Source organism: Halichoeres trimaculatus, unplaced genomic scaffold (assembly GCF_033239565.1).
Source record: "Halichoeres trimaculatus isolate MK-OKI-2021-1 unplaced genomic scaffold, fHalTri1.1 fHalTri1_scaffold_13, whole genome shotgun sequence".
In the NCBI taxonomy this organism is placed as follows: domain Eukaryota; kingdom Metazoa; phylum Chordata; class Actinopteri; order Labriformes; family Labridae; genus Halichoeres; species Halichoeres trimaculatus.
The window spans coordinates 8,556,032-8,582,790 of record NW_027437191.1 but is presented as its reverse complement, the minus strand read 5'-3'; the positions used below and the strand labels follow the sequence as shown (position 1 = coordinate 8,582,790).

General features: G+C 40.7%; 1 protein-coding gene across 14 annotated transcripts in view; it reads right to left on the bottom strand.

The window, feature by feature from the left end:
- The window catches only part of nrxn3b (neurexin 3b), a 436,915-nt gene that overhangs the window by 274,764 nt on the left and 135,392 nt on the right, over positions 1-26,759 (bottom strand). For all 14 annotated transcript variants that reach the window (XR_012599431.1, XR_012599430.1, XM_074684952.1 and 11 more), the window contains one exon: positions 22,327-22,710. Coding sequence is in view for 12 of the 14 variants with exons in the window: in XM_074684952.1 (XP_074541053.1) it covers positions 22,327-22,710 (384 nt within the window). In the remaining 2 variants the exon portion in view is untranslated. The remainder of the gene's footprint in view (positions 1-22,326; positions 22,711-26,759) is intronic.

Below are 26,759 nucleotides of genomic sequence, written 5' to 3'. Positions count from 1 at the left end.
TCATTTGGTGAAATCAATGTTACTTATGAAAAATCTAACATTGCGCAAAAGATGATTGTTGTTTTATCAGTCCACTACACTGTAAAAATTTAGATTTTAAACTAACTGACCCAAGAATAGAGAGAAAACATTAATGTTTAAGGTATTGAAACCCGCATCAAGTTTAGGAATAAAATATTTTGAATCTACTTTGAAGTTATATTCATTATACAATTTATGGGCAACATATAGCTGAGGAGCTCTTCTGTGCCATCTATCGCCGTGGAGATGCAGAGGATGTATTGTACTTCCAACTCTGCTAAAATATGAATTTTTATTTAAACAAAAATATGGATGTCAAGAGTTGAAATATCAATATTTTATCAGAGGTCAAAGTGTATGATATTTTTAACATCTCTAATCAAGATGAAAATTAAATAGACATGCTCACATTGAATTTTTTCAAAACTATGGGACATTTTATAACATTAATTGTTGTGAGCTTGTCTGAAGCTCACAGCGACAGTTTGCGTATGCAGTTAAAACTTTTTAAATGTAAGGAAAAGGTGACATCAGTGTCTTTTTCCTCTTTGCGATATGTCAGGTCATAGTGGAAGCTAAAGGTGTGATGGAGAGCAGAGCAGAGACCCACACATCATGCACCATGCAGGCTGAAATATCCATGGGCACCACTTGGCCTCACAATTTAAGCAAGAGCCCCATGTGTAGAGGTCACAGTCCTCCTGGTAACGACTGCAGGCTCGACTCTCAGCCTGGAACCATTTGCTGCATGTCTTTCTCCCACTCCCCACTCCATACATTTCATGTTCCTCATCAGCTGCCCTATCAAGAAAGACCGAAATGCCTAAAAGTGCAAGTGCTGTGACAGAGTCAGATAGAGTTTTCAAAGCTCACTTTTGATGCTTTATTTACCCATAACACACATTCTTTTGTCATGTCCTCTTTGTATTTGATCCTTCATCGCTGCTCCTTTGCCTTTGACAACGCTGAGTAAGAAATGTGAGAATACACCTGCTTTGTCATATTTGCAAAAGCCGGATATGGCATAATTTCAAAGCACTAATATTGCAAAGTAGCTGAGAGTCCAAAAACATGACAACCTTGGATGCTACTAGTTTAAATGTCACGGTGAACACCTAGAGAGCCTCCTCCTGCTCTGTATTTACATATCACTCTTCTCCTCCTCCTCTGCCAGGATCACATTAACTTGCAAAGCAGCTGGTTTCACGGGATGTAGGTTGTGAAATCATGCAAGACCTCAACTGATGGCATGACTTGCACAGCTTCTGCATCTGGAGGAGGACTGCTGAATTGGTCCTTTGTTGAGGGTTATTGGGATTATTTCATCAAAGATGGATTTAGTGAGTAAGAAATGAAGAAGATGAATGTCATAATACTGGACACTTGGTCTTGCAATACTTTAGTTTTCAAGTTGTCGTGTTTCATTGATTACAATTTTCTGGCCGATCACCGATCTTTAAAAGCCTGACTGATTTGGTCCGATAGTATACTGATTTTTATTTTTTATAACTGACAGCATTTACCTTCAATGTTCCAATTTCATTTTATTGGAAATCTCTGAACACTTCCTGAAATCTTTATGTTTTAACTTAAACAGCCAATAAAATGTCCTGAGTTTTGGGTCTCAGTGCAAAAACGCAACAATGACTGGCTGTCAGACCTTACCGGTGGTATATAAGATCAGTTTCATATATAGGATAGGCGGATCACCAATTCCTGATCATCGATCACCGATCACCCAAAATTAAGGAAATTGGCACTGACTGATTGATTGATCAGCTGGCATGTTTAGCCAGGACAGTTTGACTAATGCTCAAGATTAGGGAGTGAAGCTGGGTGTAGGTGAGTGATTGACTTTTGCATGTGACAAATGCATAAACTTCTATCTGTACCTCAAATCTAACAGCATCCTCCAACTTCTAAGATGTGAAACATATGTAGATTTGGAGACAGTGTGGGGGAAGAGCCGGCTGTTTCCCTGTGGGTTCGCTCTTGCAGATTTTCAGAGTCCTTGTAGCAAGAATCTTTGATCTGCCTCAATTCCAGCAACTCTAGCAACATGTTGAACAAATGAAACAGCCTTGTACTGCTGTAAACTCCTCCACATCTGGCATACCTCCTTTGCTGTGCTTAAACACATCGGAAATGTAAATGTACAGTAGCTACCTTTAACAGAATCCTGGGATGAGAAAGCCTCATGATGCTCAGTCCAACACAGCTGCTTTGTAGTCAGCTTAAAAAGCAGCCATGTTTGTTAGCCTTTACCTCATAACCTCCAAGAAAATCTAGCACTGTCCTTGACACTCATTTCTATATTTAAAACTCTCAGACAGACAAGGAGAGAGAAGATAACATGCATTGTAGTGGGAATAATGCTGCACATACAGGTATGAAGTAACTCAGAGAACCATGAGGAGGCAGCAGAGCCAAAGACAGACAGCTGCTGGTGACACCAGCTTCTCATTTGGCTTGTTAGGCGATGAGAAGGGTGGGGATTAAAAGGGTGGGAGCAGAGAAGAGAAGGTGATGCCTAAGGGTGACAAAAAAAAAAACAAACAAACAAAAAAAAAAACAAAAACAAAGGTTAAACAAATAAAAAATAAAAAGGGGAAAGCTAATGACAGCTAAAGGGAAACAAACGTATAACTTAACCCTTATAGACTCAATTTTCTGGATAGCCTCCTGATGTGTAACAAAACAACTAGAAAATGCTAATTCATGTTGTTTTTTTCAACTTGCATTCACAGATATCACGAAAAGCCACACAGAAGTGAAAGTAGTTCCTCCACCAGGATTATTCTGTATTTTTTTAAAGGTAAGAGTCAGTTAGTCTCACTGGGAAAGCTCCTCCCTGCTTTCAGAGGTTTGGAGACTTGTCAATTTCTCAGATGGCCGAGCAGTGAAGGCTTGATTTCCTCTAAGTATTCTGTCTCTATTGCTCCCTCGCTGTGTGCATCTGTGTGTGTGTGAGAGAGAGAGAGAAAGCACAGAGAAAGAAGGGAAAGTAAGTGAGAAAGCCACACAGAAGGATAAGGGAGAGTTTGCGTGTGTGTTGGAGTGAAAGAGAGAAAAGAGGGAAGAAAAAGAGAGAATGAAACGAGACACAAGACACAGGAAGCAGAGGAAGACGGATGCTGCACATTCCCATCCTTCCCATAATGCATGGTGTGCCACAATAAGAGTCAGGGTTTACATAACCCAGCACGGCTCTGAAGCACACATTTAATTACAAATGGGGATTAGGGAGCAACAGTGTAATGTTCTAAGTAGTAGAAAAAAAAAAAGAAAGGAACAGATCGTTTTAAAGTGCAGGAGGATCTGTTCTTCTCAGGGGGAAACATTGTCAAACAAATCTCCGTCCTGATACTCCTGCTTCTGGGTATTTTCAACAAATTAGTCAACAATATGAGTTTCTCTTTCACTCTCCTGCTCCGTCCATCTGCTGCTACCTGCTCCATGTTTCTACTTTTCATTTCACGCACTGTTTGAATCTCAGGAGCTGAGTTTCACCATTTCCTACTTGCAAACTCAGTCAGCTTGACTCTAGTCCGTCTCCTGGCGCCAGCAGCTGGGACACACCATTTTTAATGACAGGCAACTTAAATCTCCTCAGTAGGGGAGGAGAGGGGAGATAGGCGAGGACATTTCTGAGTATGTCTTCTGCGTGTGTGCAGAAAAATTAGCCCAGCTGGCATGCACAGGAATTAAAATTCAGTCCACATGACCTCCAATCACTTAGGAAGTCCTCGCCACGAAACCATCATCTCAGCGAAAGGAGAGAGGAAGAATAAGAGGATAGTGAAATTAGGATGAATCCATTTCAGGGTAGAAAATAAACCCATTCCCAAGTCTCAGCTCAGTATTGTGAACGTAGTCGAGCCACAGAAAGTCGTCTCAGACAAACGTGCGACACACAAGATAACGCGGGAGATACTGAAGTCATTATTCCGCACAATTCAACGATTTTTCAACAGTGAGAAAGATGATAAGTGTTAAAGGACAAATGAAACAGAGCTGCAGAGCCTGGACGAGGACAAAAGACAGAGGCTCTGTTTTCCATGTTGGAGTTAGGAATGAGCGTCTTCTGCTCACAGCACACAATACAAGCATGTTTTCAGCTTCAAATGGAATCGGATTAATTTACATGTTTCCCAAGGCTGCAAAACAATTCACACACACACACACACACACACACACACACACACACACACACACACACACACACACACACACACACACACACACACACACACACACACACACACACACACACACACACACACACACACACACATGCAAGCAGAAAAGTCTAAACTGTGAGACCAAGCGAGGGATGCATTTGTGCAGCTATGCGTCACAAGATTAAGAAAACTAATGTAGAATATTTGATTCAAAGACGGACTACGTGTGATTTAATCAGCGCTTCACTCTGGGCTGTTTTCTGACACTTTAAACTGGGTGATTCTACTCAAATGTGTATGTTCAGTTTTGCAGGATTTGCAGGCATGTCCCCGCACTTTCGCTCACCTATTCTGAAAATGTCAAACATTGCCTGGTGTCAGAGTTCCTGCTGACACCTTTCAAGGCATGGAAACCTAAAGATATACCATTTTTACCCATGATGCCTGCACTACATCAATCATTCTGATATGGTGTTGGATACATGCTATTTTTCCACAAGAGGTATAGACCTGTCAATCACCACTCTGAGCTGTTATTTACACCCTCGTAAAAAGATAGAGCTTTTTCTTTGTGGAGAAAACAAGATGGATGATTTATCTCACAGCGTGTGCACATGTTTTATACACCAAATATGAAGCATCACTGCCCCACTGGTCACTAACAGTCCGAGATACTATCACTCGGAAATGGGAATGGCACAGGTACATTAGCTGTAATGGTGAACTGCAGGTGCAGCTGCTGCTGTTGCTGCTTCAAATGAACCACCTGCAGGGCCCCACAGATGTAAAACAGAGGCGTGATGTGATAACTGATGCAAATCGGTTAGCACATCCAGAGCCAGTGAGTGGTTACCATCAGCCTCTGTGTGTGTGTGTGTGGAAAATTCATTCACATTTTGAAGTGTAGAAATGTTCAGAAAATACAGCAGGTAAACAAAAAAAATCGGTGAGTGTTTTTGGTATGATTCATGGAGTGACAACAAATTTATTTGGAAAAAGAAAGGAAAAGGTGTTTTTACAGCACACAGCTATCATACCAGAAGAAAATATATGAATAGACGGAGCTCAAGAATATCTATAGAGGAAAACAGCATAAAAATGTCAGGTTGTTCTGTGGTTAGTTGTCAAAAATTATATGATACGTCTTTCATGTTTTGGCCATTTTAGAGCAATAGGTGTTTTGGAGTTAACAGTGACCGTGCTTACTGGTGACTGTCAGCCAAAGGTATCATTGATTAAGAGCTGAGAGCCACCAGTTAACTGGGTCACACTTTACACTTTACCATCAGTGACATTTGCAGCTGTTATTCTATGTGTTTTCTTTATCCAACCTCAGTTAACAAGGTTTGACAGCAAATTAGCCATATTAACTGCTGATATTCTCTAAGGTTATGACCAAACATTCAGTCATCATAGAGAGTAAATAGTGAACATAAATTATGATTGGAGATGTCTGATACCCCTTTTTATACTTGTCCCTCTTGAGTATTGAAACCACTTTTGACACCAAAAAAATAAGTGAACAGTGAGTGATAATTTCTGACAAAGACAGCACAGTCACTCTGCCTTTGAGTTCAGTAGAGCACAAACATGCTCCATGAGTTTATGGTTTGTTTTTGATAAATTAACAAAAGTGCATAAAAGGAGAAAAAATTAACAACTGTCAGAGTTTTTTTTTTTTTTCTTTAAACAACCTAAAGTGCAAAATAAAACAGTTTAACTGTAAACTCTCCCTGGTTCAGTCATATTGTCTGAACAGGACCTGGCACACATTTGCAGTGGTGTCAAACTGCAGCAATGTAGCGCCAACTACTGGCAAGGAGGACTTGTGCAACACAAGATTTTTTTTTTTTTGCTTTGACTATCGGCTGTTAGTATCGCCAGCCTTGATGAGTGCCAGTACCTTGAAAGATGGCTGGTATTGGCCCAATACTGATTCCCGGTACCAGTACTCACCCATCCCTAATTATTATGAACAGAAAAAGATTTTATGATTCAATGAAAATTACACTATAATATCAAAATATGAACCAGTCTTATTAGTAACCCTGAAATACACAAACATTGATATTATGATGTATTTGGTGAGGTTCTCTGGCTGTAGTTTTCTGGTTCATTTATTATGAATTAGATGTCATGATAAGCAGTATGTGCACTCTTTTAGGGAGGGTCTATAAATTAAATGATACCTGTTTATGTCCTGGTATTTTACAGTCTGGTAACTGTCAATGGATAATGCAGTGTGACAGTTGTGTGTTTGAATTATCCTCTGTGGTACACGCTGGATTTCTCCACTAAATAGTCTGTCCATCAAATATCTGTTCACTTGCTGATCTCTTCTATCCGCTCACTGCTTTTTCACAGTGATGTTACTAAGTTAAAATGTGTGTTTCTGGTGGTTAACTCCTTCATGTCGCTTGACAGACCATTATATACCGTAGTCTTTCTGTAGTCAAAGTGTGCGCTTTTTTGTATAGACAAACAATGCCTTCATAAGGGAACAGTTTTCTGGTGCTGCTACTAAAAACACAGCTGAAACTCTCTTCTTCAGTATGCTGCATTGTGTACAATCTAATGAGCAACTTAAGAAGAAACTGTGACCTTAGATCAAAACAATCCACAGCTCTCACTTTGAGATGTTATCAGTAAAATAAACCTTCTTATCTTATGACACATTATACCTGGAGATGTCTTGAATTTTGTTCACAGGAGCCTCTGTTTTAAGTGTTCTGTCTTGCATGCACACATGTTTGGGGGTTAGTATGTGAACTAGATCTTTTTTTCAGCAAAACTACGTTGACAAAGTTAAATAAAATAAGCTCAAGATATATTTCAATTTTCATTTTTGACATTTTTCATTGCTCAAGCACAAAAAAACTGCAACCCAACTCTTTATTTCCCTGTAAAAATAAAATAATTCAGCAAACCCAAGTATCAGGTCAGGACTTAACATTGGCAGATGTTCAATACCAAAAAAAAAAACAACAAAAAAAAAAAACAGATTGAGATCAGGGGCCAAAAATGCTGCTTGGGACATCCCTAATTTTATCTCCCATAGTAGTATCATAGAGCCATCTGTTTTTGTTGAATCTCAGTTTACTAGAAAAGTATAAAGCACTAAAGTTTTTTGTTTCAAACTCACAAGAAACAGATTTAAAGTTAAACGAAATAACACTACTGTTCAGTAATTTTGTGAAAATGAAAGAGTAGTGATGCCGATTATGTTGTCATGTAATGGTGAAAAGTGATTAAGGATGCTTGTTTGTTGATAAATAGAGATCAGATTGATTATTGCTGATGCATTCTAGGAAATTAGGAACACCTACTGACTTTGGGATCAAGAAGTGTTTTCGGTTAAATTAATTTTACTGAAGTGAACTGTCACCTGTTCTTGCATGGAGTTACCTGCTTAAAGAGATACATATAAGATCAGATAACAAAAGATTGTGCTCTACCTGCTTTTGCTCTCCATAGTCATTGTTTATCTTACACACAAAGCCTGCTGATGACTGGTCGGTGTTGCTAACACTGTAAAAACGTTGATGTCATAAAATGCTGATTCTTAAATCATTCTTGTCCAGCTTACACTATCACCCTCAATTCGTAATTTCCTGTTCCTCATTCTCTTTTTATCCATTCCCTTTGTCTTCCCTTCCCTCCATTTTACACCTTTCTCTCTGTTTGTCCTGTATATGTATGCGAAGTGAGCCCCGGCCTGTTAGTCAGGGCAGACCTTGAGGTGTCATTTCAGAGATAAATGTCCCGGCAAAGGTGCTTATCACCCGTTTACAGCGAGGAGTGAAGCCGAAAAGACAAGGGCGGGAGAACGACAGAGGTAAATGAGGGTTATGGTGCAGTAGGCAGGGAAAGGAAGGAAAATAATGGTAGATGAGCAGGAGAATTCAAAACCATTATCCTAACTGAAGACAGAAGCACAAATAATTCCTGATTCCCCCTAAATTTCAGCTGTATGATGGGGAGGAAAGGGGAAAAGGAACCATTTCCTCTCCCTGAGACAGAGCTGAGGGCAGTGTGGAGTGCTCGATCATAACTCAGGCTTTTGAACACGTCCTCAGTCCTCCTTCTCTGTTTGGATATCTACTTTATGATAACACGAGGGAAGTATTCGAAAGGCTGCAGTTGTACATCTCATTATCTCACTCAGTGACAACAGCTCTCCAAATGCCAGCAGCTAGTCAGAGGGGAAAAAAGAGAAAAGAGAGTGACTACAGGACAGACAGCTACATGTTTATCAACCTCAAAGTGATGTTCTTTCATTCACACCAAATTGCAAACACCAAGGCGAAAAGCTTTCTACTGAACGCATCAACTCGCCTGCCAAACAGAAGTATGACCTTGAGGACAGAGACTCTAATTCTATCCTCTAACAATCATAAAGACGCTCACAGCTCTCAAGCTCAGTCTCAAAACCATTTACACACCTGTCAGGTCAAAACCAAACAGATGATATCTGTTTGATGCCAAAGCAGAGCTCAACGCCAAATAAACCACATCTACACTGCAGCACAGTCATCCAATGACATCATCACGTTTTACGTCCGAGGGGAAAATGGTAACAGCTGAAGATCAGGCAGATAATGCCCCACCATTTTTTCACCACACATAAATGATACTTAAAGCAGATATACAGACTGTTTTACCAATTACAGTTGCAACAGAGGCACCCACCCCACATGGAAGTCAAGTTAATTTTATTTTCTATGTAGGGCTAGATTACAGCAAAAGTACTTAAGAGTTACCTTTCTCATTAATCAGGTCTATACTTTTTAATTTAACAAACTAAATAGCCTTATTATATTCATCTAATCTACATGCCAGGATGTCATTTGTACATCATTGGGCTCACATTTCTCCATCCTTGTGATCTTTTGTGCTAGTTGAAGTTACGCCCCATCACGTTCAGACACACTAGCACATAAGCACATTTATAGACACAGACTAGAACATTTCGTATAGTGGACAGAGAGCTGTACAACCACCACAAGAAACATCTCCTAATGCCTTCCCTGTGGAGTTGCAACACTTGCTCTCCTCGCGCTCTCAGCATATGACTCAGCATGCTAGAACATGCTGATCACTGGGTTATCTGACACATACCTGTTTAGTAGGAAGCTGACACTCATTGCTCTTTGTCCTGAGCTGCTCTACAAAAGCTTCCTGAAAGCGAGTGAAAGTAGAGTCAAGCATCACCCTCATCACCGTCGTTTTGGAAAAGCTTCATCTGTCTGGTGTTTCATTTTACTTTGGTCATTGGGTTGTTTCTCCCTGTTACATCCACTGTCTTAAGCCGGGGGCCGTGCACATACCACAGGTTAGACTGCGTATCCTTCTTCTTCTATTGCCTTTGGGAGCCAGACTGTAGTATCCAGCTCTGCAATGTCAAAAGGAGGAGAAGAAAAAACCCAGAAGTGGGATGCACACCTTGGCAATTGTGCCATTCTGTGTAAAGAGACAACAAAAAGAAGAAGAAGAAGAAGAAGAAGAAGAAGAAGAAGAAGAAGAAGAAGAAGAAGAAGGAGGAGGTACGCAATGACAGCTAAACTGAATTTGGACTATCTTCATCCAATTTTAGACCAACTTCAGAGATTGTGCATGCTCTGTGCAAGAGGTTGAGGCAAGAGTCAGCTCGTGGTACTGTTCCTATTGAGCAATACCTACATGAGGATTGACCAGTATTTCAAACATGTTTGATTTTTCTTGCAATCAGTGGATTTGTGATCGGGAGCAGGTCGTAAGGTGTCAGTCTCTCCTCATATACTACACTACACACAACACACGATTGAGCTAAAATTTGGCCCGATCCAAAAATTAGTCGCACGAGTGGCAAATCGTCTCAAAACGAGCTGACAATCACAGTGTATGCTCAGCTTTAGCCGCTCAGGATAGCTTCTTCCTCCACCTGCTAATCAACATGCAAAGTCACTTCCACACTAGGCGCACTGTGATTGGCTGATGTAACCACACGTACTCAACGCCCAGAAACATCTCGAAATAACCAAAACATCAACATACAGGCAGAGGAGAGGGTTCAAGGCAGACAGAGACACTGACACACATGTGTAGAGACACAAAGGACACGATTAAGCAGGATTATTCCTGTAAAAGTTGACATTTTATTTTCTCAGGAAAATATCCTGCAGACTCTTTCCTTTACAGACCCTCTTGAAACTATTGTTGTTCTGAGCCTTTATGGATAAAACCTGAAAACAGTGAGATTTCACAAATAAAAACAACAATAATAAAATCAATCCACAAGAAACTACTGGAAAACTCAAGTTTGGCTCTGCATGTACTGTAGAATCATAATCATATGTGGCAGCAACTGGTACCTGACCTTAAGAAATCATTCACACAAAGGCTGTCGCACAGCTCAGCTGCTATTGTGAGTGTAGGACTCAAAGTTAAAGACAGGCTTTCAGCAAGAACAATTGTGCCCCCTCCCACTGTGAGCTGAAAAGGCATATAGACAAGCATTTAAAGTATGCCACTCAAGCACTGTTGGAAGCAGCTTTTAGTATTTCTGAGACATATAAGTCTGAATACTAATGGAAGGGGAAGTACTTCAGAAAAATATCTCACAAGCTGTACGACTGGGCACAGAGAAGGTGCAGAGAAAGTCCTCTAGCTAAAGCATGCTGTTTTTTTCAGACTTCTCAATTCATTCCTATTAATTTACAATACTTTTCAACACATCATTGTAAAATGAACTTTTGTGAAACAGAGAATGAGATCCAATAATAGCAGCCAATTTCTAAAGGGAAGCATAGAATCAGCATGCAAATGAAAGACATAATAAGCACCTGGCACACCTCACAGCAGTGGCGAGGCTGCTGATGCTGTGGTGAAGTTGCTGGTTTGTGTGCTGCAAAAGATAATCGGCACATCATCTGCAAAATATCTCACTGTACTAAATTGTGGTTGCCTCATTGCAAAACAGAGATGACACTGATGGTTGCAACTTCAACCTATGATTACACCAGAAAACTCCATATGACAACCTATTATTTGACTACCATCATGCATCAGCTTGAAAACAAAATGAGCAGGTAATTGCATGCTCTGCTCGTGTGTGTTCTTGCATTTCAATCTTTGTGTGAACAAATATAATTGATGTATTTGACGTGTGTTGGAGTGAAGAAATGAAATGATATCGGTGGAAGACCAAATCAAACTGTAACATAGGGGTGGGCCATAAAGCCCAAGATTTATATCACTGTATTTTTCCTTCATATTGCGATAATGGTATTATATTGCGGTTTTCTAACATGTAAAAAAGTGAAGTCTTTTCAAAACATGACTCTGTTCTGTGTTAAAAGTGTACACATCCTACCTAGCAGGTAAAAAATGTCTAATAATGTGATATAAAAAGACATTTGTCCACAATGTGCTTTAAGAAGAGGAGCTTATACCATTTCAAACTTAAAGTGCACTGTACTGGTGAGCAAACTGGGTCTGAGGAATGAAGAATACTTACAGAAAAAAAACCTTTTTGCATTTTATTAAAAAGGGTGAGCAATATTCTAATAACATTTTAGATGCCATTTAATTTGTAGAACTTAACATTACTAGTATTTCTCTCCATGAGTTTTCCTAAAGTTATGTTCTGTGTGTTTTCTGAAGCCTGTAAGGTTGTCAAATGAAGCACTTGAGCTTTTAACCCTCTAAACACTGCTGTTGTAATACAGACAGCTGTGGCATGAAACATAACGTTTTGTTGACGTGGTTTTTATGCCTCTATTGTGTTTTTTTTCGGACGACAAACAGACAGACACAGAGATACTGACAGATCAGTGATTTTGACTGAAGAACAGAGGACGAGAGCTCGGACTAAGAGCCTGAACCACGACCAGAAAAACAAAAACTTTTTGAGGCAGTTTCTCGGTCTACAGCCTTATCAATCCAAGGTAAGATTCCTAAATTATTTAACCCTTGGGGGGTATTAGTATTGTTGTTACTTAGCCAGTGTTTATGGGTCTATTTATGGGATAGTGTACAAGAAAAAAAACAGAAAAAGGGGAAAATGTGCAGGAATGTAAGAGTAGATGGTGTTTGTTGAATTTTCAACAATGTTTCAACTTTCAAGCACGCACGCACAAATACACACAGACACACACCTTGTGCAGGAACAGGAGGGGCACTTTTATTAGCCCCGGGTCCAGTGGACCCAAACACCCTGTATGTAATATAAATGCATAGGGTGGGTGTATAGTATGTGGTAAGAGAACATGTTTTGATTTATGTTCTTCACAGAAAATTATCCAAAGCCAATGAATTTCAGGTTAAAAAAATAATTAATTGTTTCATTTTTCTTTAAATGAAAACTGGTCCCACAGACCTGAATACCATACAAGGGTTAATGCTGTTTTAAGATATTTACCATTGTCACCCACAAGGAGTAAAAGCAATAACCCCTGACAGAACATGATGTATCGCTGGACAGCGCTCAGGCTTCATCCTCAGAACAAGAGTCTACCAAAGATATTTTTCAGCAACATGTTTAATGTACAAAAAAATTATAGAAACAAACTTATCGCAAACTAGCACAACGCTTATTGTCCCTTTCCCATCGTCAGAAACACCTGCTGAAGTGACAGCGCCCACATCGTCTGGACACACCGGAGCAGGCTGGCTATTTATGTATAAACTCCGTCAAAGCTCGGCAAAACTCATATTTTTCGTTGGCAAATATCTTATTGATAATGAACATAATCGAGAAATTTATTGGTTTCAATGCTACGAGGCTATGAAGCTTGTTATACCCAAAAAAATCTGTAATTTAGCCGCACCATTGTGTAAGCTGAAGGGCTCGCGTGTGAAAAATGTAGCGATCTCTACGGTGTCAGTTTGCTTCAAAATGTTTATTTTGATGCCACTACTTTTGTTAAAAAATGGTGGTATCACATTTTAGGTTTTGAGGTTTGACCAAAGATACTTACCTATAGCGATGTAGCCTACAGCCAGGGTCATAACACACACCAGCTGTTTCGCTTTCTGCACGCGGTAAATATTTACTTCGTCACGTCACTAACTCAGTGCTACTGGCCTTAAAGGTGTATTTTCAGAATGGCTGTGGCAGAAAAGTGTCTTCTCAAGTAGTAAGGAATAAATCTCCCACATAGATCAACCACTACTTAGGCTAAATTATGTGTAACAAAGCTTTGCCGTGGTAATAACGGTATTGCAAAATTCATTTTGTGGCAACTTGTGATACCAATGATGAAACCGGTATACCGCCCACCCCTACTGTAACACACACGCATCAGTTCCCCGGTGGAATGGAGAGTTCAGGCTATTTATAATCTGTGACAAGGTGTTCATGAATATAAGTTTGAGGAGTGTGTTGACAGTGTTAAGAATATGACACAACAGGAAGTCAGGGCTGTAATGAGTGATGCCAGCCCTGATCTGTGGTGGACTTTCTTCCAGCTATCAACCCAGGCCCACTGCCATCACCACTCCTCTCCAGTGACAGTAGGGAAAACACAAGCACTTACTGTATTTGGGCGGTGGCATCTTGTCAGGGAAAATGCAATATGCATTAGACACAATCCAATCTGTCTCCAGTGGATTGGTGTGTGTGTATGTGAGTGTGAGTGTGTGTGTGTGGGTGGGTGTGAGTGTGTTCCTGTCTGCGTGTGGATGCAGTAGAAAGACAGAAAGAGGAGAGTCTCAGTGGGACGGCTCGATGCTGGGCTGGCACACCGTCAGACAAACACACTTCATTACAGGCCTATTTACCTGATTAACTGGGCTACTTTATCAGCCACACAGCACTCTGCAATGACTGTCTGCTCGGCTCCCCTCCCACACCCACACAAACACGGTTCACAAACAGGACTTACCGGCTGACTGTCTGACTGACTTACTCGCTGCATGCTGAATCCAGTCAGCCTGCATGAATTCCCGTCTCTGCACAGTCACAGTTAGCATGAAATACACCTCCCTGTAGACTCCGTTTAATGTCTCCTCTTACAAGTCAGACCCAAATCGGACCTGAGTAATCTGTTGTATTTGATTCTCCCTTTTGGGGAATAACATTTGGGTAACCTTTTCATGTAATGGAATGGAACAATCAAACAGGAATAAAGCCTGGAGCTGCCTCCCAAAGACTAGAGAGAGGACATCTTGAAAGATTATCATTACAGGGGGGCAATGATTTCCTTTCTCTTTGCTTTCTGTGGATCACACTCTAGGCTATTTGAGAAGAAAATCATTAGCCGGCATCACTTTTTAAAGCACTGCATTGAACTAAACCTGTATGCCTGATTCAACCCAATTAAATGTATCCCTCAGAGGTGGGGAGCTGAGTTACAAAAATAACCTTTCACACATTAGGGGATGATTAAAACTGGCACTTCGGCAGCAGGAAACTAAAAGAGGATGCATTAAATAACAAGCTGCATGTCATTCTGCTCATTCTAAAGGTAGCGGTGTGTAAAGGCAAACATTTCCCTTTAAGCATGTTAATTTATGTGCACTGCGTAGTATTTCAAGCCAGCCGTGTCCCTTTTCTCTTCGCCATGTGTGCCTGTCGGGGCTGCGCCGAGCCAACAGCCCTATTTGAATTCAGATCACAGGCAGATGGGTTTTTGGCAGGGCTACGCTCCCGGTCACAACCCAGACGAGTGGGGTCTATCAGGGCCAGGGACCCGGTATCATACACCTGCATGAGGCATTGGCACCGGCAGGCTAATACACACAAATACGCACATACATAGACACACACTATGCACAAACTCAAGTTGGCAGGAATGAAATTAAGCTTTCCTAATCATGTGGATGGGTGCAGACATATACAGGGTGCAGACAGAGAAGCATATGGTCCTGCAGACGACAGCATCATGACATTCAATGCTTTTTATACATCATGTTGAGTGCATGAGTGTGTGCATAAATCCATAATATAGGTATAAACACACACACTCACACACAGCGGCTGGTTCCCATGCTGACACTACATCTGTTTATGTGATACCATGGCAGACCTGTGATCACAGGTGCTATCGTGGCTCATGGGCTGGGTTAAAGAAGACATGCCAAACAGAAGGTGTGAGTGTGTGTATGTGTGTGCGTGTATGTCTTTGCGTGAGTGTGTCAGAAAGACAGCCAGTAACAGAGCGAGGAGGGGCAGGATAAAATATGACATGCAGAAAGTGAGAGAAAGTGAGGGATTTCAGTGCAGCGGATGAAAAAAAAAGGGGACACAATAAGAGATAAAAACAGACACGCCAGTGATAAGAGACAGAAATCGTCTGTATCCTAAATCAGGCGCGTTAGATAACAGAGCAGACGGCAGCGCTGTTGTCTGTTAGTTGTCGCCGGGTACGATCTTTGATCTCCTCAAACAGTCTAAAATATCTGTCAGGTTGTATTTTCGTTCTGGTAAATAGAGCAAGAAATTTGCTGCCTTTTTCACTCCCAGAGGAAGAGAGGAAATTACAGTGCGTAACGTGCTGCGCTCCAAACATGATGAAATCATCAAGAGGCTTTCATTTTCTGATAATTCTATTATTCAGGTTCAAAATATCATTAGTGAAAAATGCACTGAAACTACTCCCATGCAGCCTGGGTTTTCTCAAGTTATAAAAACAAACAACACAGAGGAGGAGCGCTTTCTGCTGTGAGGCCCTTGGTACTGAGGAAACATCAAATTTCATGTAGCAACATATGCTGAAGGAAACCTCTGAAGGCAACACCACTTAAAACAGCCTCAATAAAACTTCAGCTGTGAATTCTTATTCTGCTGTGGAAGATTTGAAGATAACATGTGACTCCGTGAGTTAAATTAGATTAGAAAGAACTCACAACACTCAAACTTCAACTACTTACTAATTGTAACTGTGTGTGTCCAGGACTCATTATACTGATACATTATTATTATTATTATTAGGGTGTGTGTACAGTAAACCTTAGGGTTAATTGAGGAACATTTGATGACCATAAAAGTCCTTTATCAGATCATCAAAACATGTCACAAAGAAAACAAAAATGGCTTTTTCAGTGCAAAGATGATAACAAATTATGCAGGCTGGCGATTTCTTCAATTACCTAAACCTCTTCAAGCAGAAACACATTTAATAGAGCAAAGAGATTCTGTGTAGCTGTAAAATGCCACAAATCGTAATAAAAAATCTTTAAAGACTGAATGTTGAGATACTGACATTTGGTTTTGAAATTTTTCCACAATTTCTGAAATGTTTTGGTGCCTCATTAATTATTTCCATGTTATGTAATTCTCTTATCCTTGAAATGGTTTTTGCGTTTTATCAAACATCTGCTGTTCTGTCACACTTTTCACTACCATCAAAAGGCAGTCATGAAATGTTTGTGCCGTTGACTTTCGGGCCACTGTATATTCAAGCTTGCTTCATAACAGAAACTTTAGAAAGTAAAATCATAAACAGGTTTAAGAAAAAGTTAAAAAAGTTAAAAAGTTGGACAGTTGGGGAATTGGACTCAGCAGATGGTTATGGAAGTTGCTTCGCTTATATGACCTAGCTATTTTCCTGTTAATTGTGTTGTCCTTCACCTACTTGCTACTTCCCTTTTGTTAGCTATTTATTTTGACTCCTCTGTTTGACTGTTTGGTTGTGCTGTGTTTTACAGGAAACAATGTATAGTGTAGTTGCCACAGATGAACAATTAAATTCTCAATTTCTGACATCCATCCTTTGTGGTTGTACCATTTCTAAGGAAGTCTATCGCATGTCAGCTCGCTTCCTGATTGGCTACTATTCTGTTCCATGTGACAGCCCACAGAGGGCGCTAATGGCTGTGCTCAGGGTCGCACACACAACAGGATTTCTGACTGTTGAATATATCAGATTTTGACCCCAGTTGTCTGAAGCTGCGTTTCCACCAAGTGGTTCGGTTCAGTTCAGTACGGTTTGGCACAGTTTGGTACAGTTAAGCCTGATCCTGTTTGCGTTTCCACAGCAAACTGTGCCCTCTCTCATGGTAGGCGGCGTGTAAGCCGGATGCTGAAAGCCGCATCTGTTAAATAATAACATGACACCGTAGCAGCCCGACACAGTTTACCCCACTAATAAATCAAACGAAGAAGAAAAACGATACCTAGTAAACGAGCACAGATGGAAGACATCCAGCATTTTGTCCTCTCTGTTATTGGCATGTAGCTCTTTGATACAAAGTGCAATGAAGCTCTGTCTCAGAGAAGACTGTGTGCCGCCAGGAGAAATGCAGACACTGTCGCGCAGTAAGTGATGATCCTTCGGACCAATCAACGGTCTGCAGTGTTGTAGCTCCACCTCCCAAGAGCGGATCAGTTCAGTCTGGCACCCATACAAAAAGGTCCCAAAAAATGAGATGGTTCATATTGGTTATTTGGGGATCTGTCCCGGGGTAAGTCGGTGGAAACGCCACAAAATGCGCGCCGTACCAAGACGAACTGAACAGGTCTGCTTGGTGGAAAAACAGCTTTATAATCACATCTGAGATTGGTGAAATGTCAAACCAAAGACCACAGGAATATCTAACTGTTTTTTATCTTTTAGCTAATTGGGCTTTTGCTAACTTTGGTTGGAAGGGACCTCCTGAAGACTTCTGATTTGAGTCTATCTATTTCAGATCTGCCATGGACAAAAAAGTACCTTTAATCTGTTGGCAGAACTTATCCTGTGCATGTGCATCTGCTGTTTTTTTTTTAAATAAAATCAATGTGAAAGCTTATCATAGAAAAAATCTGGTTCATTTTATTACTTCAACAGTTGTTGCTTTATGGGACAACAGCCCAGCAGCTGTTCTAAGCATTCAATTATATTATATTCAAATAATCAGTCTTTCTACTGATTATCGTGTCTGTTTTTGAAGCTCATTTTCAGATATCACTGTTAGCTTTGTCTGTATCATAAGTAGCTGAAACCTCCTCACATGAGCTTCAACATAATACTTTTTGCCTTCAATTCTCTAGTCTAAAACTTGGGTATGATGAGTCAAAACTTCTGTGTTCGCGTCAAATGGAAGCTGAATAAAATGTGCTTCCAACGGAAATGCAGACTTTGTTGTAGAATTTTTTTTTAGTGAATTGCTTTTAACTGTACAAATGTATTAAATAAAGTAGCCACTGGGTGTTTACTGCAGAGACATCACTGTTGTGCTCGTACACAAGCTCTACAGACATCCTGGATCACATCAAACGCTCAAAGCTTTCCAGGGAAACCCCTTTGAAATAAATGTCACAAAAAAAGGTGCTGGCTGATCTGGGAAACATGTTTTGAACAAAGACAAAAACACAGTTTTACATTCCAGCATCGAGTCAGAAGCAAAGGCCAGCCATTGAGATGTAAATGCATAACCTTTGTTGCTCCCCCCAGGAGAGCGCTGATTTCTATCATTCCACCCCTCGTCTCATCGTACCCACACAAATCTCTGCTGTACCATATAGCATGCTTGAGATCAATAGCGAGCGCAATGTGTGAATACATCTCAGTGCTCGTTTGATATGTCACTGGGGAGCTGCAGGGGCTGCTGAAAAGCACAGAGGAGGAAGAAAACACACTCCTCTACCAGCACGACTAATAATGTGCCATTTGTACCAAAGTGCTGCACATTCATCCTGAAACACGGAAAAACAATTCTCCTTCCAAAGCCCGACATTTCAAATCAAAGCTGTGGATGTTTGTTATTGTAGGAGGGGTGAACAGGCTTCAAAGATAGTTCGCTCCAAACTGTAAAATATGTCATTATTAAGGGAAATCAGAGCTAATGATGATTCAGATTCATTTGTAAATTTGGTTTTCCCTCATGCACACTTTGTGCTGTTTGCAGTTGATGCTGCCTGCCTGTTTTTCTCACTCTGTAACCCGCAGCATGCCTGAGGGTCAAAAATTACGAATGAGGGGAATGAGTTGGACTGAGCACTTCAGATGAGCTCTCGATCCCAGGTAAAGGTGGAGACGCTGAGAGTCACTGCTGAAATAAAGCAGAAAAAAAGGCACAGAGTGCTGACTTCATGGTGTCAGAGGAGTTAGCTTCAAATCAAAGCACTCAATTTACTCCCCGGTCCTCTTTACGACCCTCTTACCTGTGCTCACACACTTTGAGTCTAGTAAGAGAGGAAAAAAAAGACTGCTGACACGAGCCGCTCGAGATGAGGTTTCTCTGCAGGGTGGCTGGCCTGACTCTACGTGAGAAAGTGAGAAGTTCAGCAAGCTGTGAGCGCGCCGGTATGGAAAAGCCCCCCCTCAGCTAAAGCGGTTCAGGCTGTCCAGGTAAGACTACAGAGGAAATACAGTCACACCACAGGGATTAATAATGCTGCAGGAAGAGATGGGGAGGACAGTCCCACTGCTCCATCCACAGCAACCCTGACCTTGAAACGTGTCTGGTGGAGGCAAGAATGCAGGGGAATGTGGGTTTCATGTCTAAACATCTAGGAGAGGATCAGAAAATCACAATATGGAAAAACTCAATTTACCTTCCCCCGAAAATGCCTGTAAAAAGCATACCCTCTGGAGTACATACAAAAGTTTGGTCTCTCTATAAAAATAAATACTCTGAACTACGCTGGAGATAAAATCATCTAAACCAGTCTGCCGTCCATCCATGACTCATACTGGTCCAGGACCAGAAGCAGACTGGTAGCATCCAATGCTGTGGCAGCTCACACAAAGTGAGCTAGAAAAATAAGAAATTTGGGAAAAATAAAAATTAGTAAACAATAGGAAAAAACACATTTTTGAGATGGAATAATACTAGCATGAAGTATTCATTCATTTATTTATTTAATTATTTATCTATATATTTATTTATTTATTTTATCTACCTATTTTATTTATCTATTTATTTATTTTTTTCATTTATCTACTCATTTATTTATTTATTTTTCTATTTATTTATTCATTTATTGAAAAATCCCAACTTGTCCCTACTCTGTGTATCATACTCTGACATGTTGAAATATGGCTCACTTTATTTCAAAATGGTGCTTTGGTTGTATTGACAAATACAAACAGCTCATTTTTGGAATGAAGAAAATAAAGGTACATTAGTGGGGTCTGTTACATCAAGAAATTGATAGTTTTTGTTTGTTTGTTTGTTTGTTTGATTGTTTGTTTTTTTACCAATTGTAACTGCAGACCAAAGTTCCAGTTCCTGCTACGCTTGTATTTCACAGCTACATTTTGTGGCACAGATCAATATTTTGAGTTACAAGTCAACAAACACAAAGAGCTATTTTTTTTTCTTTTTTTACCCTCCATATTTGTCACCTTATTACCTCCACAGTTTCCCAACAGTAAAAAAAACTTAAGGAAACGCAACAGTTCATCCATGGGTGTTCTTATCCATCTATCTCTCTGCAGGCACACAGCTGTTAGCTTACTCTCTGATAATATTTATGTAGTGAAACTCAGAGTTTAATAAGCAGGTTTTCTCTGTGTTATGAATCATTATCTAAACCCCTTAATCCAAAGCACGTAGCCCCATAATCTTGAACTGACCAGGAGGATTTAACAAGCACCAGATACTAAATTCTGGAGAATCAGCAAAACACCTTGAGTCTCACAGTGTAGAGTTAAAATCTACTGCTGAACAGACCGGGGCTTTGTTCTGCAGCTCCAGACCTGGAGGGCAGACCTGCAGCCCCTAAGGTTAGCAACCAGCCGTAAGAGCTGTCACAGAGTGCAGAGAGAGGAACGTTCAGACACAGATGTGTGGGAGGAGGAGAAGAACAGAGGATGAAGTGTGGGAGTGTGTGTGTGTCGTGAGGTGGTCAGACTGAAAGTGAATGTATGGTGCTGTGTGGCCTTTCTTGCAGGGGGTCAGTGAGGCACACTGGCTCAGTTGGAGTGTTCCTCAGCCAGAACTGTGCTGCCTTCTCACAGATACTGTTTCCCTCCCTCTGGTGCAGATAAAACATCATGAGAGATACTAAAATGGATGTAACGGTCTGGCTAAGACGAGGTTAACTCACAGAGACAGGCCCGGCTGCATAACTCCGCTCCCAGTGGAAGTCTTTTTCTTCAACATCATGACAGAACATGTACTCTACAACAAGCCAATGTAAAGTGAATTTTCCTTTTATTATGTATGACTGCGCGGCTTGAGCTTCTGCATCCAGTTTTCATCCTAAGCTGTTTCAAGGAAGGCTGTTTTATGGTTCTTATCTTAAGTTTTGATGGTATGTAAACAACAGAAGAAGGACACGTTTCAGCCTCATGCATAATGCATCTGAAACAGAAGGAACGTTTTGATCCTTATCCTCTTTTGGCTTTCTTTAATCATTATCATCCCATTATCACCATGCATGCCTCCCACAGTCTAGCTTCTTGCTCGTTAATTCAACCTACACTCCTGTTAATCATTATTCCTCCTACAAGTACGCTTCTTCACACACCTCAGGTTCTTACAGAAGTGCTTAAAGGACTCTACTGAACCCCTAAAATCTCTGTAAAATAGTGCAAAACTGAGGACAATCTGAACAATAGTGCGATAACATGCACTCCCCCGGCTCCAAGTGTCCCTATCTCCTCTGTCTCATAAAAACTTAATGCGTCCAAGCTCTTAAAACCCAGACAAGGAGAGCCCATTTCACCAGCACAGAGAAGTTCAATTTCACCGCAGAACCTTCCACAGCAGCAGAAAAAAAGTAGCTTTGCTTCTCCAAAGCCACTTGGCAGAAAAGTGAAATCCTATTAAATCTTTCAGCAAAGCTTCCATAAATATTGAGAGGAAAGTGTCCCAAGTCACACTTGTGACTGTCTAAAACAGAGAACTGTCCAGTCTCTTGGAAAGGCTTTTGTTGGCAGAAGGTGGATGTCGGTAGCAACTTTACAGCCAAAAAGAAAGATGTTTTTTTTTTACTTTGTTAGAAGATTTCAGAGCTATCATCAACAGTATGCATTTTGCAGCCAAACACACAAACACTTCTGCAGAAAGTAACACAGCTCTATTCCATAAGCACCTTTTCAAATCGATTTTACAGCACGTAAAAGGAGCACTGCAGCAGCTGTGCCCTCTTTAAAAAGTCCTTTACAAACAAATCAATACGCCTTCTGACAAACCCAATAAGATTTAGAATCATCACTAAAAGAGAGAACACAGTCAGCACGTAAAAAGAGGAATGACTGGTTAGAAATCCTACCTCTCTCGCAGGTACTATCCCAGTAGCCAGTTCCCGTGCAGTCGCACACGAAGCGGTTCCATCCCTCCTTACACATGCCGTTGTTTTTACATGGGTTACTGTCACACTGTTTCCCTGTCACTTTACTGCAAGAGGACTTGACGCCTGTTGCATTCTGGGACTGAGCAATCTGCCGAATGTCCTTGCTTCGTCCGTCGATGAACAGATCCCGCACGCAGCCCACGTAGCCGTAGTTGAGCATGGCAGTCCAGAGCTCGGTGGGGAGAACCAGGCCAGCCCGGCTGTCAGGCAGACCTCCGAGATAAAGGTCCCCTTCCAGGTCCAAGATCTCGTTTTCCCCGCTGGCGGTGAAAGGAGTCCGGCGGCTGTTTACTGAGATGATGCCTGGAGGAAAAATCCATTATTAAATATGAGACAGATACTGCACTGCAAAATGCACATCAACATATCATCACATCTTTTTCTTTCAGTCTCTATAAAAACTGACAGAGACCTCATCTCTTGTTTTCAATAATGCTCTGCTGCACAAGTGGTCAGGTTTATGTAGCAAGATGTCAGAAAAGAGCTAATTCCCCTGAATTACAGGATCTCTTCTGACACAGGTGATGTATAGAGACCTCAATTTGCAATATTTTCCAGCTTTAGAAAAAAATGATATTTTAAGACAGAAATAAGCTAATATTTGCGCACTGAATCCCCAACTGACAAATAACGTTTGATGATAAAAAAGAATAGATAGGGGTTAAAGTGACAGGGTTTTCTTGGTAATTTTGTGAGCAGGCACTCCGGCGAATTGTTGTTGTTGCTGATAAAAGCATCGCTGTAATAGAGCAGGACAGAAACAGCACAGCACCTGTCTGAGTTAAGATGAAGCCGACTAGGTGGAGGTGCAAACCCTGTTTTTGGCAGCCAAAATTGCACTGATCACCAAAATTGTAACGCTCTCTCCAGGTATACTCTATTTGAGCCAGAAAATTACAGAATAGGACGCAAGCAGGAAAAAATAGACTGTCAAAAAAAAGCTTGGAAGCAACATAATAACTGCTCTACAGGCAGAGAGTCTCTGTGAGTGATCTACACCAGCATGAAGAGCCCAAACACCACACAGCAGATATATTTTCATGGTGAATTCAATCAGTAGATTTTCTGAGTATTTGTAGGGCAGGAAAAGATTGAAATGTATCACACCGGGAACACAGTTTTTGTTGAGTTATGTCTGGCCACTGTTTTCAACTAATTTTTTAGTGTGGAATCCAAAACTGATCTCAGTTTTTCTCTGTCACATCAAGTTTCGGAACAACAGGATCCCATTTTCTTAAAAATATGAAAAGTACTTTACGTAACAGATATGTGCTTGTTTTATATAATTTTCAAATATTGACATACAATAAAATGTGAAAGAAACAGGCATGACTGCAATGTTTATTTAACACTATTATGTTTTTACACGGGACATTGCTACTGGAGGAGACATGATCTGGAACAAAGGGAATATATATCTATGTAAATAAAACCACTAAAATGGAATCATAGACTGTAAAAAAATAAAAATGGACGTCATCATGCTCGACTCAAAGTGACATTGCCATAAAAGCTGCTCCCCCTAGTGGCTGGATGCAGTGTAGGTCAAAAAATCCATCTCCCCAGTCATTCCAGATGGGCTGTGGTCAAATTTTAAAAAATCAATACACCTCGTAGAAATGCTTTTCACGTCCGAATGGTATGGGGATTCAAAGATATAATTTGGCTGCCTTGAGTTCAAGTCCTCTTTTTTTCTGAAAAGTTGTTTTTTTTAATAAGTTATAAGAGGTTAAAAACAAGGCTTTACGTCACATTTAACAATGATTGTGTATTTTTTGGCAGGGATTGTAAAAAAAGGTTAAGAAGGAGAGCCAAGAAGAGATTAGACCCTCAAAAGAAAATATATATATATATTTTTTTCACCTGGCTCCACTCATATTCTCCCAGAATCCCTCAGTCTCTACTGCACAGATTCTGGCTATAAATGGTGGCGCCTGTGATGGGGGTATTTTGGCTTCAAAACTGTACAATTGTAAACGGTGGAGCCACACTGTCCACTCTATATACAGTCTATGGATGGAATAGTTACAAGCTTTGAAAACTAAAAAAAGCAGAAAAGAAATAGAACTTACAACAGTATGCCCATGGTTACAAGGTTAAGAGGAAAAACCAGCACAAGTCCTTTTAATTCCTACTATGCTAGCTTTCTGTTTGCAAATATTGATAGTACTGACCTATTGGGGGCTGCACACACCTTTCACTGCACTGTCTAAATTGTGACTGCACAAACAAGTTTCCACGTAGCTGTAGAAGAATCTAACTGTAATCAGCTGGCAAGTCTTACTACAGCTAATCAGAGGAATTTTGCTGATCTAGGGGGAGAAAAAAAACTAACTGCAATTTTGGAATCAGCATGTCAATTTTAGTTTTAATCAGCATTGAAATCTAACTCTACAGAATTTTTTTTCAAATTGTCCCCCAGTGTTGTGAGTCTGATCTTACATAATTCATGGATAGGGGAATCAATTCATAGTTTGCCATGTAAGTACACAGCGCATGGAGTGTACCTCATGTAAGATTTGAGACGCACCTTTTGTTCCCAGCTGTACCCAAGGACACAAGTGATTAACAGGCAGCGTGATGAAAGCACACAAAGAGAAGACGCTGCACACAGCATCTTTGACAGGGAACTTTGGGGTGTTATTTGAGCGTGTTATTGAGTCTCTCTAGCTGCTGGCCCATAAGGTTCAAGAAGATGCTTGTGTTGATTTTCCTGCCAACCAATCATAAACTAGAAGGTGTGGGACTGTTTATTCAGGTGAAAAAGAAGAGCTAGACCAATTTTGGGACGGATGCAAGAATATTAATCCCTGTTATTATTTAACCCTAAAAATAAATTGGAAAATCTGAACACATGTTGACCTGTCTTCATTATGGCCTTATTATGACAGATGTGACCTTAAAAATACAAATGGTTCTTCATGAGGTCGAGCTTTTATGTGCACAGGCTTTTCTCTTTTTTTAATAACCACTTCCTCCTCGCTGCTGGGTCCCATATAACCTTCATCTGAGGCTCTCTATCAGCACTAAATGAGGACAAGTAGTCAAGGGGAAGAGATGAAAAGATCACTCTTGACACAAAAAGGTAGAGTACGAGCTTTCACATTTTACTCCTTACATTCACCTTGAAGTCTGACAGAGAGATTTTGGCTGAAGTTCTTTGAGGATAAAGAATTTAATTCACTTGCAACTCTTATTAACATTTCACTCAAGCCACAAGTGTGATTATGCCTGGTGTTAACCACCCCTCAGTCTGGTATCCATATATCTGTCTCATTCCTCTTTTTGCCAGTGAAAATCCCACTTTCTGCTCTGCTATCGCGCTGGGGGCCGCGCTGGTGATTAATCAAAGCAGCACGCTCTGACACACGGCTAAATTGGCTGCTCTAACCTGATATATAACACAGGCTGGAGCAGCCACTAACACAGCCAAGTCCTCTGGAGGATCACACCTAATGCGGAGATTGTGTTGGGTTTGGGGCTGGAGGCAACAGAAGTTTCTAACCCCTTTCTCTAATATAATCTTCTTCTAATACTTTCCGTGTACTCAGCCGTGTTTTCAGGTCAGAGGACATATGGATGGGAGTAAGCAGAGGGGAAACAGACTTGCTAGCTATCTGGAGAGACACATGGCTTCTTCTTAGCAATAAATCACTGCTGAAATTAATATAAAGAGGAAGTTTACATCACACTGGGGTAATGCTGGAAATAAATACTAACATGGTTACAACTCTGATCCTTGTGGCTGGTGCAGTTGAGTTGGGAAAAATACAGTGCTGCTAAACTGTAGTGCTACTGTGGGTTTAATTATCAGGAGTTTCTTCTCACTTTAAAGTTGTTTGCTTGAACAATCCAGGTCTTAGAGGGCAGAGCAAAGAAGAAGTGTAAGTAAATGAAAGTCCTTGGGAGTACAAAAAGAAATAAACTCCTTGAAAAGGTAAATGACAAGAAATTTTTAATTATTCACCTTAGAGTAAAAACTGTGTGAATTCAGCAGTTCAGTGTGTATTGGTTTTCTGAGTGTGGCTAATATCAGGGGAGCTAGCTCCACTAGTCTTTTTTGCAGGTTAACACCCTCATGCTTGTGCTAGTTTAGTATTGATCCAGATGCTCCAGACGCTCCTGGTTATAAGCCAGACACAGCATACTACACCCGACTTAATCTCCATGTTCTAGATCAGGGCGCTGCCAAACCATGCTGCTCACAGGACGCCATCTGTCATGAGAGGTTGTTTACATCTGAGTGGCAGAGCTGTATGGCATTATGGTAGGGGTCTTTAATTAAACCACAGCTCAGGCATGACGCGAGTGGCAGGATAAAGTTTAAATGAGCACAATATTTGGTCTCTAGC